This window comes from Neolamprologus brichardi, chromosome 3, assembly GCF_056152115.1.
Source record: "Neolamprologus brichardi isolate AB-2024 chromosome 3, ASM5615211v1, whole genome shotgun sequence".
NCBI lineage: Eukaryota > Metazoa > Chordata > Actinopteri > Cichliformes > Cichlidae > Neolamprologus > Neolamprologus brichardi.
Genome location: NC_142106.1, coordinates 38,948,294 through 38,963,845, shown reverse-complemented (window position 1 = coordinate 38,963,845; position 15,552 = coordinate 38,948,294). Strand labels below are relative to the sequence as shown.

The 15,552-nt window shown below is 40.0% G+C and overlaps 1 protein-coding gene across 2 annotated transcripts in view; it reads left to right on the top strand.

Moving 5' to 3' along the window:
- The window catches only part of usp53a (ubiquitin specific peptidase 53a), a 31,103-nt gene that overhangs the window by 971 nt on the left and 14,580 nt on the right, over positions 1-15,552 (top strand). For both annotated transcript variants that reach the window (XM_035913558.2, XM_006804143.3), the window contains exons 2-9: positions 7,710-8,379; positions 9,087-9,179; positions 9,380-9,514; positions 11,584-11,694; positions 12,547-12,629; positions 12,850-12,934; positions 13,429-13,575; positions 14,840-14,989. In XM_035913558.2, the coding sequence (XP_035769451.2) occupies positions 8,236-8,379; positions 9,087-9,179; positions 9,380-9,514; positions 11,584-11,694; positions 12,547-12,629; positions 12,850-12,934; positions 13,429-13,575; positions 14,840-14,989 (948 nt within the window). In that variant the 5' untranslated portion in view covers positions 7,710-8,235. The remainder of the gene's footprint in view (positions 1-7,709; positions 8,380-9,086; positions 9,180-9,379; positions 9,515-11,583; positions 11,695-12,546; positions 12,630-12,849; positions 12,935-13,428; positions 13,576-14,839; positions 14,990-15,552) is intronic.

Sequence of the window (15,552 nt, the reverse complement as noted above, 5' to 3'; positions counted from 1 at the left end):
GTACACTTTTGTTTATATCTACAGGGAAAAAATGCTGCTAGTCTGGTTTTTGTTGTTGTTTTGTTTATTTATTTATTTATTTATTTTTTTTTTTGGGGGGGGGGGGGGGGATCAGATCTGTTGTAACAGAACTTCTCTTATGTGGCACCAGTAGACTGGTTTTTCCCCTCTAAACTCATGATAAGACCCTCATCCCGACGAGCCCAGTCCCTTAAGCACAGTGATGATGAGGCGATGAGATCATCAACCCTTTAGACATCTTGCTCACTCAGCCTTCACATTGATGCAAGTGGAACATTTCCTTCAGGACAAAGATGGTGAAATAAACATAAAGGCATGCCGACGAACCAGTTTTTGACGCTGGGCCTTCTGCCACGTCTTTGTGTGCAAGCACATTGAGCAAGAGTACTTGGAAAAACGTGCGCTTTTGAGAAGTACTGTTGTGCTGTGTCTTCATCAGCTTTTTAGAAAGATGGTGTGTGATGATAAGCGACTAACCCAGAGGTCTGCCACTTCAGGTTTAGCTTTAAAAGTTATTTCTTTATGCATTAAAAAAAAAGTTGCAGAAAAAAAAGATAAATTGGGGGCAGGGTCACGATCATGCTTGATGTTTCTTGGCTAGCTGTTGTCAAATGAGGGGCCATTAAGGAAGCAATTGTGAGAGCAGAAAGGCGGATGTTATATTTCAGTCAGATTCTATTCAGCTTTGGATCCTGGCTCTGTGCTTTTGTTCTTCCTTTTCCTCTGTTGGAAGCAGTAAGGAGTAATGGGTGACTCAGCGTGGTGTGGGTGACCTGTTCAGTTTCACAGGGTTGAACACGGGGACCGTGTGTTGGAACGCAGCAAGACTTTGAGCAGGAAGCCCACACAGGAAATGACCGCTGCATTGTTACCCATGCTTAAACCATGTCTGCAGTCTGCAGGGAATTTCAAGTGAAGTTTCACAGTTTTTTTCTGTTTTTTGTTTTTTTTGGTTGTTGTTGTTGTTGTTTTTTGGTAGAATAAACACAAAGGGTCAAATTTATTGCTTGTTCTTGTACATGCATTGGCTGCTTGTTTATGAATCTTTTTTCTAGTTCTAATGCCTAATTAAATACACCGACTGAGAGAAGAAGTGTTGAATGGGTCAGTTCAGGGAAATTTTAAATGTTGCTTTAAGAGTAGTTTATGAGGAAGAATTGTGATTCATTCTTACTCTATCAATATGAGTCAGACTTGGAACTTTGTATGACTTTACCAAAAGTGGAGAAGTTCATTTTCAAATCTAAAAAAAGACCCAGAAAATGGGAGTAATTGTCCACTTGTCAAAAGTCAATCTGTTCCAAGGAATGGCTCTAAATTCAGATATAGTTAACTTAACGCTAAAATAGATTTTACACCTGGCAGCCTTCATGAACCGCACTTTATAACAACAAACCCACTGCACTCTTTTACCTCGCTCAGCTATTTTTATTCACTTCATTTGGATCCACCCCTTTTCTTTCTAACATTAGTGTTTCTATGTTAATCTAGCTCCACTGTTCTTTATTTTAAATCTCATTTTGCTGTCAGCCGGAAATGAATTTCATGTGTGGTTAAAGCACATTTAGAAAAGTGTCTGTGAAGGTGGGAAAGAGATGACGTATGTTACAGCTGTCACAGGATGCAGAGTAGGACCCAGTGTGCGTGGCCCTGAAGTTATTTTTCTGAAGGGAAAGTTGAATATTTACGAGTTTCCTCTTTAACATATGCCATTAAAATGCATGACACGCAGCGAGAACATGTGTGCAGCACTTGAATTTTCTACGTGATCTCCTGTAAGGAAAAAGCCATTCATCAACAGTGAGTCACAGCTGAGGAGTAACAGGAGGGAACACACTCGGCTGTCATCTAGATGTATAATGCACCAGCTTGACAGGGAGATATATTGATCTGCATTTGAGAGGAAGGAGTTTCAGAGACGTTAAGTTGCATCGTACTCTGTGGCAGTTCATATTGTAAATTGTGAACGTGAATTAAGAATTAATCCTTACAGCCTTATTAATTAATAATGCTGTAATTTGGGCTTTTGAAAAAGCCGATGTGGAGAGAATTACAGACTTTCGCTACTGGGAACCTGAAAGTCGACCGTTCCAACAATATGTACATCAGAAATCTTCTCTGTTTGTGTTGCTGCAATGATGTATTTCTATTTTTGTTTCTTGAAAGCAGTGACATAGTGTGACTCAATTTACCACAGATTGATTCATCAGCAGCTGTTGGCGTTGCCATATTAAGGAGATCAGTTGAATCATTGTTAATGGGGCTATCCATCAACAGATCACTAACTGATAAATTATAGCATCTGACTCTCCACTCCGTCACCCCAAATTTGGACACATTTTACAGATGTGTCCAAATTCGTCAAAGCCTGGAGCATGCACAACATGCTCTTTGGCTGACTGCTTGAAGGTGCTAGCCTTAGCATTTTCCATATGACAAGGGGAGAAGGGAGTCATTCCTGGTCCTTGTTTGACAAGTCTGAGCCAGTCTTTGTTTACAAAGGAAGACTGGACTTCCTGCAGTTGTGCCCCTTGGTGAAAAAAAGAAACGACTGCTTTTGTTTGGCTCTTGGTTTTGGCTCAATGCTGCATCTTTGACAACTTTTCCATAGTACATTGAAAGTCATTGCTGCTGTTGTTTTTCATGGATAACTATTTTATCTAGTAACAATGTTTTCCAATGCAATATTTCTCCTTTTAAACGGCTGTAAGTCAAGGATGTTGCATAACCACATGGATAACTAAACTCGAGATTAGAAAGCAGTTTTTAAAAACAATTATTTGTATAATCTGTTCCTAAGTGTTTATTACTTCAATGTTGTTTAAACAGGAGCTTTACTGACCTCACCAAATTTTTTGTAAAGACTGTAGTGTCAGCAGATGAGATGTTTTCAGATACTACTGTTCATGTGTTCAGCTGCTAGTGAGGGGAGGGGCTGTGTGTCAGCTGAAGGAGGCAAAGTTGATACTGCTCATATCAATACTGCTTCAAATGAGTATGTAATCCATTTTTAGTATTAGTTAGCACCTGACAACCCTATTCAGTTATTATGCTTTAAGTAACTACAATATTGTAAAAAGCAAGTACCTTTGAGTTTTAAAAATGTTGGTATAATTGGTATTGTAAATATCAGTTCTGGTGATATCCCTAAATATAAGATGTAAAAATATACTTAAGGATATTTCATGTGTAAAGTAGGATCTGATTGATTATTTATATTTTCTGCAGTTTTAAGTGCTGCTGTGTAAAGTAATCCTTCCCTTTTATGTACTTTACCTCAGTGGAACTTTGGCACTACGTTTGGCCACAGGTGTGACCTAATTTCCACTTATCAAAGATACTTTTCTGCATGTGATTGAACTCTGCTTCACCTGTGTATGTGTGTGAGAGCGCAATTGCTGGTTAATTTTTAAACATAGCCTTTTGTTATCTTTAATCACCAATGTTTTGTTTTAATTACGAGAGGTAATTCAAAGAGAACTCGAGGAAGCTACTTGCTCACAAGGCAGAAACTGGAGGTCAACACGACTGTGTTTTAAAATGAGGTCAGGCGGTTTTGTGGACTATGTTGTTGGGATCGAAGCAGAAAAGGGAAAATAAGAGAAATATGGTGTCATTCTCCACTTAGACTTGAAAGCAAAGGGTGTCAACAGCCGTCTTGGCTTACTACTCAATGATGTAAACTTGGCTTATGGACAATTTTGCCGCCGGCCAGATTAGTTTCCTCCACCTAGGTCTGTAAACAAGAAAGCACATATTTCACATGGCTGCTGTTAGTTGAAATTGATTGTGGGGGATCTGTTTTCAATTTTAAAATAGGTATTTTATCATTAAAATCGCCTAACAGAAGAATATGAAATACAGCAAGAATGTCAGCAGAGTCACCTGTGCAGGCAGTGTGCTTCTCTCTTTCCTCTCTCGTCACTCTTCTGGGTCAGTGTTTACACGTTAGGCACAGTATGTGCTACTTTAACCTTTCAGGATTGTAGCATAGCCAGCCCTTGTCTAAAAATGTGCACGTATCCTGTAGTGCCGACACTATGCGGTCTCTGTCACCTGATGTTTTCTGATTTCCTGCTTTTATTTTTACAGACGTTATGGGTTTGGGGGGTATCCATTAATCCCCTCATAACAAACAAAAGAAAAAGAATAACAGTAATGTTAATTAATTATTGTTTAAATGAAGGCGGTGCTTATAAATTCTCCCTGCTTAACTTAAGCCAGACAGCAAAATGTTGATCTTACAATCGTCCCAACATTACTGAAGTGTACTTACTGTCAGTTTTGCTCCTAGAAATGATGGTTTAACATAACTGAGCTTGACAGTTTTTTCCAAATGGACCAATATAATGCAATAACATTCATAGGACCAGAAAGACGGAGCCATATTTACTCATGCTGTTGTCAGCAGTGTCTCAATACAGCACATGCTTCAGCTATTTTCTCTGTTACATCAGTTTGACATTGAATAATGTAGACAAGGTTTGGGATTGTTTTTGCATTCTGCTAAATGAGTATGGGTGAGATGATAGCTGGATATGTTTGATGCTTGCGTGTTATTACCTGAAAACAGGAATAAATGTACCAGTTCCTAATTAACAGAATCAATAAATGTATAATGGATTAGTAGAGTGCTTGGGCTCTGTCGTCTAAGGTGTAGGTGATTAATTTAATTGTTTTTCCATTTCATCACATGATCACAAACTTGATGTCCTTGTACAGACTTGTCCCGACTTGTGATGTCATCGGCAAAGGTGGGTTTTCCATTTGCCAGTCCAGCCCTGAAGCAAATCCGAAAACAGCAGCTCTTAAGAAACTCTGAGCTTAAGTGATTGCTTTGGAATGCTGTTGCCAAGGAGCCCAGTTGCAAAGTACAAAGGCAGAGACATTTGTGCATTTAGTCAGACCATGTGAAGATGACTGTAAAATACAAAACTGCAGCTTACAACCTTAGATTCTGCATCGAACTGCGTTGTTGCAATGTCATCATACATCGAGGATTCCTAGAATACCATGATGGCAATGTTGTCCTGCAAGTTTCAGCCGAAACTTTTCAGTGGTTCTGGCGACTGTCACAAGAGGGAAGTTTCATTGTTTGTTCTAAGTAGGGCAGTTTTTTTTTCTTCTTACTCTGAATAACAAAATGTTTGAGGTTTATTCTTTGCGACTATTTTTTGGGTTTTGGGGACTAAAATTGGATGAGTCACTGTTGCACATTGTTGCTTCTTTGTACTTTTTGGTACTGGAACAATGAGAACAATGTGAGATATGTAAAGTTACAAGGACATGTCCTGTTACCATTTAAAATGCTGACTTGTGAAAATCCCAATAAAGACATCACAACTGAAAGGTTTTCACCGTATGTTGACCTCTTTGGCCATTCACTGATATTAACACCCCCCCCCCACTGACTTGTTCAGCATAAACACAGACACCTGTAAGAAGTTTGCTGGATGAATGTGTTCCGGCCAAAATGCACTTTCCAGATTTTGTTGGTGTAGCTCATTTTATTGCATCTTCAATTATTTGTTAAAATGCTCACTACAGCTCAACTCATGGTGGAAAAAAAAATAGGTCAGGGCAGTCTTTCTTTGTAGCTGATTTTATAAAAAGCGTGACGGGGCCAGACAAAGTAAGAAAAAAAAATGGGACGGAATAGAAATTTGGAGCAGCATTATATGGGTTTTTAGAAATGTCAGGCCACAAATAGCTGACTAGCAGTTTCAGACTGAGCTCTCTTCTGGAGTTAGAGCCGCCCACGTTGTTTAAAATTCATTTCAAACTATTTATTTCACTTCAGGTTCACACAGTTGCAATAAAGAGATTATGAAAGTTTATCAGGATAACTGAGTTGCTAATTAAAGTTCATCTGGTTTAAAGTCATAATTCTAGACAAGCACAGTATGACTGAACTAATTACCACACAAGCAGTTGTCTTTATTGGACACACTAATAACTCGCAGTGCAAGCTGAAAAAAGTAAAGTAGTTCTAGTTAATAGAACCTTTTGGTAGCACCAGACTCGGTTATTAATATTGCTTCTGCTAAACTTACACAACCATGTGAAGGAATTTTAGACCATTTGTCCTCCTGATCTTTTTCAGCTCATTTAAATAACCCTCCACAGGTTATTCCACAATTGAATAACCAACGCCTTTCACATGGTTATTCCAAAACATGTTTTCTTTCTTTTTCCACCATTTAATTATAAATTTACTTGTTTGTGTTTCCAGTACACTATATATTCTTATATTTCTCCAGCTTCTTACATGCATAAGCGTCAGGTTATGGACATTATCTCTCTCTTTAAAAATACTAAATCAAATAAATAAAATCTTTATATCCTTCCTAAGATAGAAACCTAAGTCCACCGTGCCTCCACTATGCTTCAGACTGAAAAAGAGGTTTTTGGGTCCTCCAATATTGATGCTATTGATCCCAGACATGTGGAAAAGCCCATAAACCCATTCACTGGTTTTCTTTTTGTTGACACATGAGCAAAAATGTAAGCTGTAGAAATTTCTGCTGTTTTGCCAAAATGACAGGATTGCAAGTTGAGCTGAGTTTGAGCTTTGCTGGCTGCCTGCTCTACGGGAGAGTCCTCCAGTTTTAGACCGCGTGTCTCGGTGCTGATTGATGTATAGCCACGTCTTTAGAACTGCTTTTTCAGGCCTCTCTCCCCATATGTATTTTTAGCATTTCTAAAGTGAAAGTTGTGATTGTGGCATTATTTGCAAACCCCAATCTTTGTATGCTTCTATTTCAACAGAGGTACCACTGCATCCCATAGTGAGAAGTCAGAAGTAGAGAAGTACGCAGAATCTATTCAGATGGGTCTTTTAACTATTGTTCGATTATGTTGAGTAGAGAAAGGGAAGTAGTTTTCTGGTTTCAAATTACCGTGTAAAACGAAGACCTTAATTAAAGTCCAGTAACAAGATGGCAAATTAAACTGATCTGTTGCTTTGGATTCTGGTCCCTTATGTTTTTTCTATTTAATATGATGTTGGATTATTAATTGGATGAAACATTAACCAATTAACTGATACTGACAAGAGTTAATCCCCTCCAGTGAAAGTGATACATATTGGGGAAGTGATGGTCTGCGTCAGTATTAGAGGGGAAAAAAATCCAGTGTTTCCTCTAAGCTCCCTTCCTGTCTGATGAGAGCTCTTTGCACAATTGTCACCATCGCCCCTCCCTTTTTTCTTTTTCTTTTAAGTGTCTTTTTTTGTCTATACTGTAGAAAATTTGAAAATTCATAATTCTTAATTTTTCTCTGCCTTTTAAATGAAGTACAGGCTGCAGCCTAGTGAGCTGTAACACCTACGTGTGTGTTGGCTCTCTGTCTGTATTGTTTAGGAAATAATACATTTGTCTGAATGTTAATGTGAAACCCAAGTTAGTGCCATCTTTAGTTTGACACGCCTCCAGTGCAAAGGGTGGCTGTAAAAGTTAATATATAAGCTTTCCTGACATGTATAAACAGTCAGGTTTGACCTCAATTTGGAGGTACACGACTGAAATTTCACACGTGACTTCCTGTGGTATTGTTTTGAATCGCTCATCCAGTGCAGTAGTGTTAAATGTATGTTAAAGCAGTAAGGCATAATGGATAAAAAGCAGCAAACCACATTAGCTGTTAACGTGTTTTTAAATCTAGTTCTTTTTGTCTTTTTTCTTACACAGCCCAGTCGTGTTTGCTGTCTAACCTTTCGACGTGTGAACTTCTGAGCGGGAACAAGGGAAGAGTCGCCAGGACCATGTGGCAGGATTTTCTTACAGGTGTCAACAATTTGTTCTGAAGCTGTTATGACGTTTTGACCACAAACAGCACAAGATGTTTGAAATGCGTCCCTTCGTGTTGAGAATGCATCATATCAGATCACTGGTTAACAAAGGCCGGCCAAAAAGAAGAGTTGGATTGTAATTTTTTTTGTGTGTATGTGTGCGTTTGTGCGCACGTGTGTGTTTATTTTAAAATTTTTAATACAGAAGATTTTTAAGTAATTGGCACGATATAAGGACCTTCTCCTTGAGCTGCAGAAATAGACTGGACTCCCATGTATAGCAGAGCAGCCGCTGCAGCTTGTGGAATAACTTAGCTTCAGACTGTTGGACAGCTGCTTCTTCAGGGCTCCGAGGATCTGATCTAAGCATCCACCCACCGTGTCATCTGACTATTTCACCTGTACTAAGGCAACCCTACTAACCAATGGCATGGGTCAAGTTCTTCAGGAAGCCAGGGGGCAATCTGGGGAAATCCTACCAGCCGGGGAGCATGCTGTCTCTGGCCCCCACCAAAGGACTGCTCAACGAGCCTGGCCAGAACAGCTGTTTCCTCAACAGTGCTGTGCAGGTTTGTTGACACCGTCAGTTTAAGTTGTATTCAATTTCTGTAAAAAAACTCATGAACATTTGTGTGTAAAAACTGCACAAAAATGGCATTCACTGCTTCTAACCGGTCCTCCAAACTTCTTAAATTTATTTGCTGCTTGTATAACTTTATTTATTGCAGCCCCCCTCTGGAAACATGTTCCACCCTCTTGAAAAAATAACCATCATTTATTTGGAAATTGCAAAGCTTAGTCACTGTCTGTATTTGTCAGAGCTTCCCAGCTATTTATTCATTCTGGATGGTTAGTTTTTTTTTCTTGTGGGGTACTGGCTGGTGAGTTAGTTCATTATATCAGCCGACGCGCAGTGAGGTCAGCATCGGACGGTCTTACTCAGAGGGTGGGTGAGACAACCGATGAGCTGGTCGAAGATGATCATTACTTTCGGCTTTGTTTCTGTGAGGGAGTTGTTCTCTCACCCACTCCTCGTTGTTATGACCTTGGAGAGTTTATTATTGTAACATGCCTGCAAAAATCCCAAAGATGTTAAGTTTCATAATGGGGGGAAAAATGTGAATCTTTTCTTAATGATTATTTTGTAAATAGGCAGATTGGTACAGAAAATCTATATATTTGAAGTGCATATGAATGTGTTTGTAAGTAAGAGATATGCCTAACATCTTATGGTGTAAGGGCATCCTCATGAGCTTCTGCTCTATCCCTTGTGTAGGTACTATGGCATCTGGACATCTTCAGACGCAGCTTGAGGCAGCTGCCTGGACACTTCTGTCTGGGAGAGTCGTGCATTTTTTGTGCATTAAAGGTAAGATGCGATCATAAGCCTATTCAATAAGAGCTGACACTTTAAAGTAACCGTGCAGCTCCTGTTTGTCAGCACGAATGTGTAGAGCGTCTGCTCTCATATTCAGACTGTGCATTGAGCGGTAAATGTGACACAAATGCTTTCTGTAAACACAATATGCCGTTGTCAGGGTGTAAACAAGTTCTTGCTCTCTTCTTCAGGGTATTTTCACCCAGTTCCAGCACAGTCGGGAGAGAGCCCTGCCCTCTGACAACCTGCGTCACGCCTTGGCGGAGACCTTTAAGGACGAGCAGCGCTTCCAGCTGGGCTTCATGGATGATGCCGCAGAGTGCTTTGTAAGTTCCTGTGGCAACACTATGGCGGGAGGGATTCGTGTATGTTTGTGTGTTATCCTGCCGCACAGCTCAAGCGAAGCACTGCCATGAAACTGTTCGGCGAGGTCACTGAAACAGCTTCTGTCCCTCCCTTCCCCTCCCATCAACCCCAGCCACATTGGTGCTGAATATCATCATGACAGCTTATATAAGTACCAGAGTTGTGTTTGAACCGCTTTTTTATCTGCTGCCATAGTATGGCACATGAGCTTTTGAAGAATCACTTTCATATGATCTGTATCGTTCTAGCATATTGCTTTCAGTTTTTCTGCTCTTTTACCACTTTAAAAAAATATTTTCAACTAGTCTAATTATTTTTGCCCCAGTTTTATTATGACTCCAGCCAAAAAGGAAAGGTCCTGTTACCCTGCTTTTAATTTGTTTAAAAAATCATGTTTGTTTTGTGATCTTTTCTCTTACAATGTTGATATCTTGTGCCTGTAAACTGTACACCAAAATGGCACAGATGTATCCTGATTTTTTTTTTTGTTCCCCTCCCCACGCAACGGTTGTTTATCTATTTAGGAAGTGCAATTACACAGCAATGGATAAACAAAAGAGGGAATCTAACTTCTCGCGAATACAACGGGGGGATGAGTGTACTCGTGCACATTGGACTGTACAAGTGTGATTCTTGTCACTTTGCTTCTCCTATAAGTTACAGATCAACCTACCACATGATGAGGTGTTATGTAGAAAACCATATAAACTATATGAATAGTTAAGAAAAAATGGCACATGGGCAGTTGTCTGAAAAATAGTTGGCAAACTATTCCGTTACGAGATGTTCTACCTGCTATTTTGTATTTCAACTAATTACAAAGTTGGCCGGGGGGGGGGGGATCCCAGAGACACTTACAGAAGTAGATATGTAAAGGAGTCTGTCCACTTTTGTGTAAGTAATTGAAAGTTTTTGAGAATTCCAGGAAATTTCTCTAATTTAAAAATATTTTATGGATGCATTATGAGGACTAAAAAGAAGGATTGTTGGGCTTATTATCAGCACGTGGTTCAGGGTTAGTCAGCATCTGTGATCACACGGAGACATCAGTGCTCATACTAACGAAATGTAACATGCAGCTATCCAGACGTCTTTCTCAGAGTCTCGTTAACTTATTTCAGCAGCACAAAAACCACCACTTGTGCTTTTTCTAGTGGTAAAAGAGTCTGGCTTGTGGCTTGTCTTGAGGCCAAACGTGTTCCCATTAAAAATATTTGGTACGTTATGAAACGGAAAGACAAAGGAGGCCCTGAACTCTTTAGAAGCTTAAAGCCAGTGTTAAGCCAAAATGCAAAACCCCCCTCATGGTTTTTCTTTTTTTTTTTTCTCTTCTCTTTCATCTGCTACAGCAGTTGCTCTCCTTAGTTCCCAAACATGTACAGGGTGTTGTTAAAAGATATGATGCTCTGTCTGAACCGTTGGTATCTTATTCAAAATATTTTCCTGTTTTCATAGTTACAATGTTTGATGTTTTGCATTTAACTGCTTTACATCATTTAAATGATCTGCAGATTTTATCTACGTTTTAAATCATGTCCCTGCTTTTTCAGAAGAGGGATTGTTAAACTGAAATTCCAAAGTTTTCTTTGTCTCATGTGGACGTACCATTTCTTAATACCGTGCAGATCTTTGCCCTTGAGCGTTTTCTCTCTAAAGCATTGGCAGCAGTGTGCTGGCAGGGAATTTATGTGAGGAGTTGGCGAGTGTCAGATTAACAGCCTGTGAAGTATAGCCTGTAACCTTTGCAGGCCTACCTCACAGCCTTAATATTTCATAAACTCACAAGCGTTAGAACCAGGAAGGAGCTAAAACGGAGTGGAGCTTCTTCTTTTAACGTGCTCCTTCTGCTGCAAGGTTTACAACACGACTGCTAAAATTGAAGTCTCTGTATAATATGGGTCGTGTATTTTATTACACTGCAATCTTTGTCTTGGAAATTGCTGAATTGGAGAGAAACTATAGGCTGTGTGGAATGTTCCCCCTCCCCACCACCAGCCCCATAACTGACAGTTTTCCTGTCCTGTCACAGGAAAACATACTGGAGAGGATCCACCTGCACATTGTGCCTGAGGAGACAGATGCCTGCACTTCAAACTCTTGCATCACACATCAGAAGTTCGCCATGTCACTTTATGAACAGGTCAGTAAGAGGCTAGGAAGTAATAATAAATATTATATTCCCTGGAAGCTTGTGTGTTTATTCAGGCTTATCTAAGCACTAAGCACTATCTTGGTTATATTAATTTTGTGTCTTCACTTTGTGTGTGTTTTAGTTTGTTTAATCTTTGTTTGCACAGTCTCTACTGTGTTGAGTGGACAAGCCAGACACACTAGACAGTGTTAGGATTAAGCGACATGCGCACACAGGTATTAATCACTGTCTGAGACAATAGAAATCCAATCAGTCATGTTTTGATACTGGCTCACCCCCAGTGAAATATAGAGGGTGTTTCTGGTCAGGAGAGAGCACATAAATTCCACCTCGGTGCAACACAGACACAAACACACAAACACAAGACTCTTCCCCGTGGCTCTGATGCCCATCACTGTCTCTGTCCCGAACCAGTTCTATCTGTGAATCTAACAAATAATACGTCTTTGGACTAAATCCCTCAGGAGCAGAGTCGGTGGATTTGGTTCCACCTCGACTTCAGGGCACCCCATCCAGCAAATATTATAAAGGCCCAAATGAACACTGCCTTGCTCAAAGAGAGGTCGATAACTTCAGGCCTGAAATCGTACGCCCAATAATGTCAGTTGTCTGACTTAAAAGGATACTGGAGAGTTTATATGTGACAGGGAAATAAGCCAAAAATCAAAGAACTGGTTTTGTCCCATTTCTGGAAAGGGACTCTCTGATATGCTAACCAGTCATATGCAGTGCTTATGTTTGCGAAATCACATGTGCACTTATTATTTCGTTAATTTGTTGGTAACTTCTATCCTTTTGTTTGTCGCCCACGTTGGTCACTCTCTCCTCTCTCTTCTGCAGTGTGTGTGCCGTAGCTGTGGGGCATCTTCTGACCCACTGCCGTTTACAGAGCTGGTGCATTATGTCTCCACCACCGCACTCTGGTAAGCCAAAGACAGTATCCTCCTTTAGCACCCTTTTGTCAATTGTCTTGCACCACACTCTCTTTCAATTATCACAAGGTCAAAACTCTGATTTCTTTTGCTGACTGCGGCATTTCGAAAGTGTGTTTGTCTCTGAGCGTGCCTTATCTTTATTTGTCTCTGCTTGTTCTTTCCTATACTTCTGCTGACAATGTGCTGTTTACACTGCCTTCTTTCTCAGTCAACAGACGCCTCAGCGGAGAGATGAGTCTTTTGGGGACGTGTTAAAAGCAGCGAGTACGATCGGGGACCTTCGTAACTGTCCAGTAAGTGACCCTTTCAGAGTTTTACTGAAGCATTTACACCCAAAAATTACACTGATGTTGCGTGAAAGAGCAATCTGGAAAACATCAACTTTGTTGACTGGCCTCGGTGCTACTTAGTACACCCAGTAGATATCATATTTCATAAATTGGCCATTACTAAAGTGTGAGAAAGATTATAAGAAAGCTAAAATGTCAACATTATTCAGTCTTAGCATCGTTTGACACATTTGGCCAGATGCCATGATTCTTTGGCTCAAACTGGTTGCGTGTAACTTGATAGCATTTAAATTACAAACCTTCTAGTACAAAAAAAATCTTATCTTGCCTGATTTAATCAGCAAAATTAATCATTTTTTTCAGTAAAATGTGTGATTTAAGGGCACTCTTTCCTATTAGTACATTTTCTTGGGGGCTTTTTGTGGTCGTAGGCTACTTTCTAACCAGCTGAACTTGTTTTTGTTGTCTTTATCTATGTGTGTCTCTCTTTTTGCCAGAGCAACTGTGGCCAGAAGATTAGGATCAGACGAGTCCTCATGAACTCCCCAGAAATTGTCACCATAGGCTTTGTGTGGGACTCCGACCAGTCGGACCTCACTGAGGATGTTATTCGCTCACTAGGGCCTGTTCTCAATCTTTCCTCGGTGAGCAATCTCATGCATTAGTTTCTATATCCTACACATTATGACACTTTATTGGATTAATCTGAGTATTCAGAGATTTTATTGAATGTGTCAGTATATTTGTGAATTATTATTTATACAACTGTTACACAAGCAGATGTTGTTGGGTTTTTTTTTTTTTGTGCAATTCAACATATGTGGGAAATAAAGTAGGGATTTATTTCTCTGTAAATCGGGGTAGTTGCGTAAGCCGTCAACTCCCAATGCCCAGTTGGCCCATGCCACTGATCAAAAAGCCCCTGCTGGCCTTGGTCAGCTTGTCAAAAAGCCCCTCCTCTCATCTTTGTGTGTCTGCGTGTGTGCGTGGATCCCTTCCTAAGCGAACATGTCAACTAAATGGATACCACTGAGACGGGGGGGGGAGGGGTTCAGCACAACTTTGTCTTTTTTGTTTTTTGTTTTTTAATTTATATTCATATATTTTTAATCACAAGTATGCACAGCTGGAGTGATGTTGTCTTTTTTGTCTCATAAAAGTCTGCTTTCTGTTTATGTAGATAGATCATTTTCAGCCATGTTCACAGTAAACATAAACTATAGTGACACATTACTTAATATGTGCTTGTTAGTGTTTACATCCAACACACGTGGATGAGTTCCACAAGCCAGAGTCGATCAGTGGAGTTCATATGAGGACGTGCTCATACAAATTACACCTTACATAACTAATTTATTTATTTATCTTTTGATTTCGGATTGAAGCGTTTCAGCCACTCATGTTACGACTCAGACAAAATTAGGACATGGGAAGAATTTTCAGTCTCACCCACCCGCTAATGTGCCACAAAGGCTTTTATTCATTGGGGAGTCACATTTCATGTGACTTTATTGGGCGTTAAAAGGGAGCTGACTGCCACCATCATTTGCTTTGAATTCCATTGTTTGTGTGAGTGAGTGAGAGACGGAGAACTGGCTGTAAAAGAATCATGGGAGGGACAAACAAGTCACACTTTGTATCATTTGAAAATAACACAGCATAGTACTAGGTTACCCCTGTAGCCAGGATGGAGAGATATGCTGCCACTGCAGTGATTCAAACCAGCCTTTACTTGTACTGATTACCGAATCAATGCTAGTTCATTCCCTTAGACCTTAATCTGTAAACAAATGGAGTAACTGACGCTGCTAGCTCTCGGCATCATTTAGCTGCCTTCCAACTTACTTTGGTGGTGATTTAACTGTGTAATAGATGCATTTGTGTGTGTGTGTGTGTGTATACACTCAGCTCTTCCACACGGTGACAGATGAGCATGCCAAAAAGGGAGAGCTGATGCTCGTGGGAATGATCTGCTACTCCAGCCGTCACTACTGTGCCTTCACCTTCCACACCAAATCTGCCAAATGGGTCTTCTTTGATGACGCAACAGTCAAAGAGGTGAGAGAGCGTGCACTAGTGCTCAAGCTATTAGTCTGGTGACTGACAAAGGGTCATGTTAAATGAGTCACATGTCAAAATAAGAAATATATTTATTATAATAGCAAGGACGTTGTACAGCACACGTATGAAAAGTCTTTTTTTTCCTTCCTTGTGGTATTTTTAGATGTTAGAATAGAATTAGTGCGAGCTTTTTCTAAAGAAGAAAAAAATCAGAGTTTGGGATTCATGTTATCACTGAACAGATAAGCAGAAGCTGCTACAGACGAGACAGAATGTTCAGTCTCTTATCTCTGTTACAAAGACTTTTTATCGTCCAATAAGGACCACATTGATTGCGCTTCATGAGCCTCTGGTTTGATGAGCCTTTATGGCAGTGAGGAGTCAGCCAAACTCCCAACTTCCTGCCTGATTTCTACTGCAAACACTCTACTCTGTAGTCACAGAGCACTGCAGTAGTAAAGCACAGATAGCTAATAAAGATGTTTTTATTTTTTTTATGAAGCTGGGTAAAGTTTAAGGAGATGTGACAATGCTGCGTTACAATGTGTAGTGTGCATGAT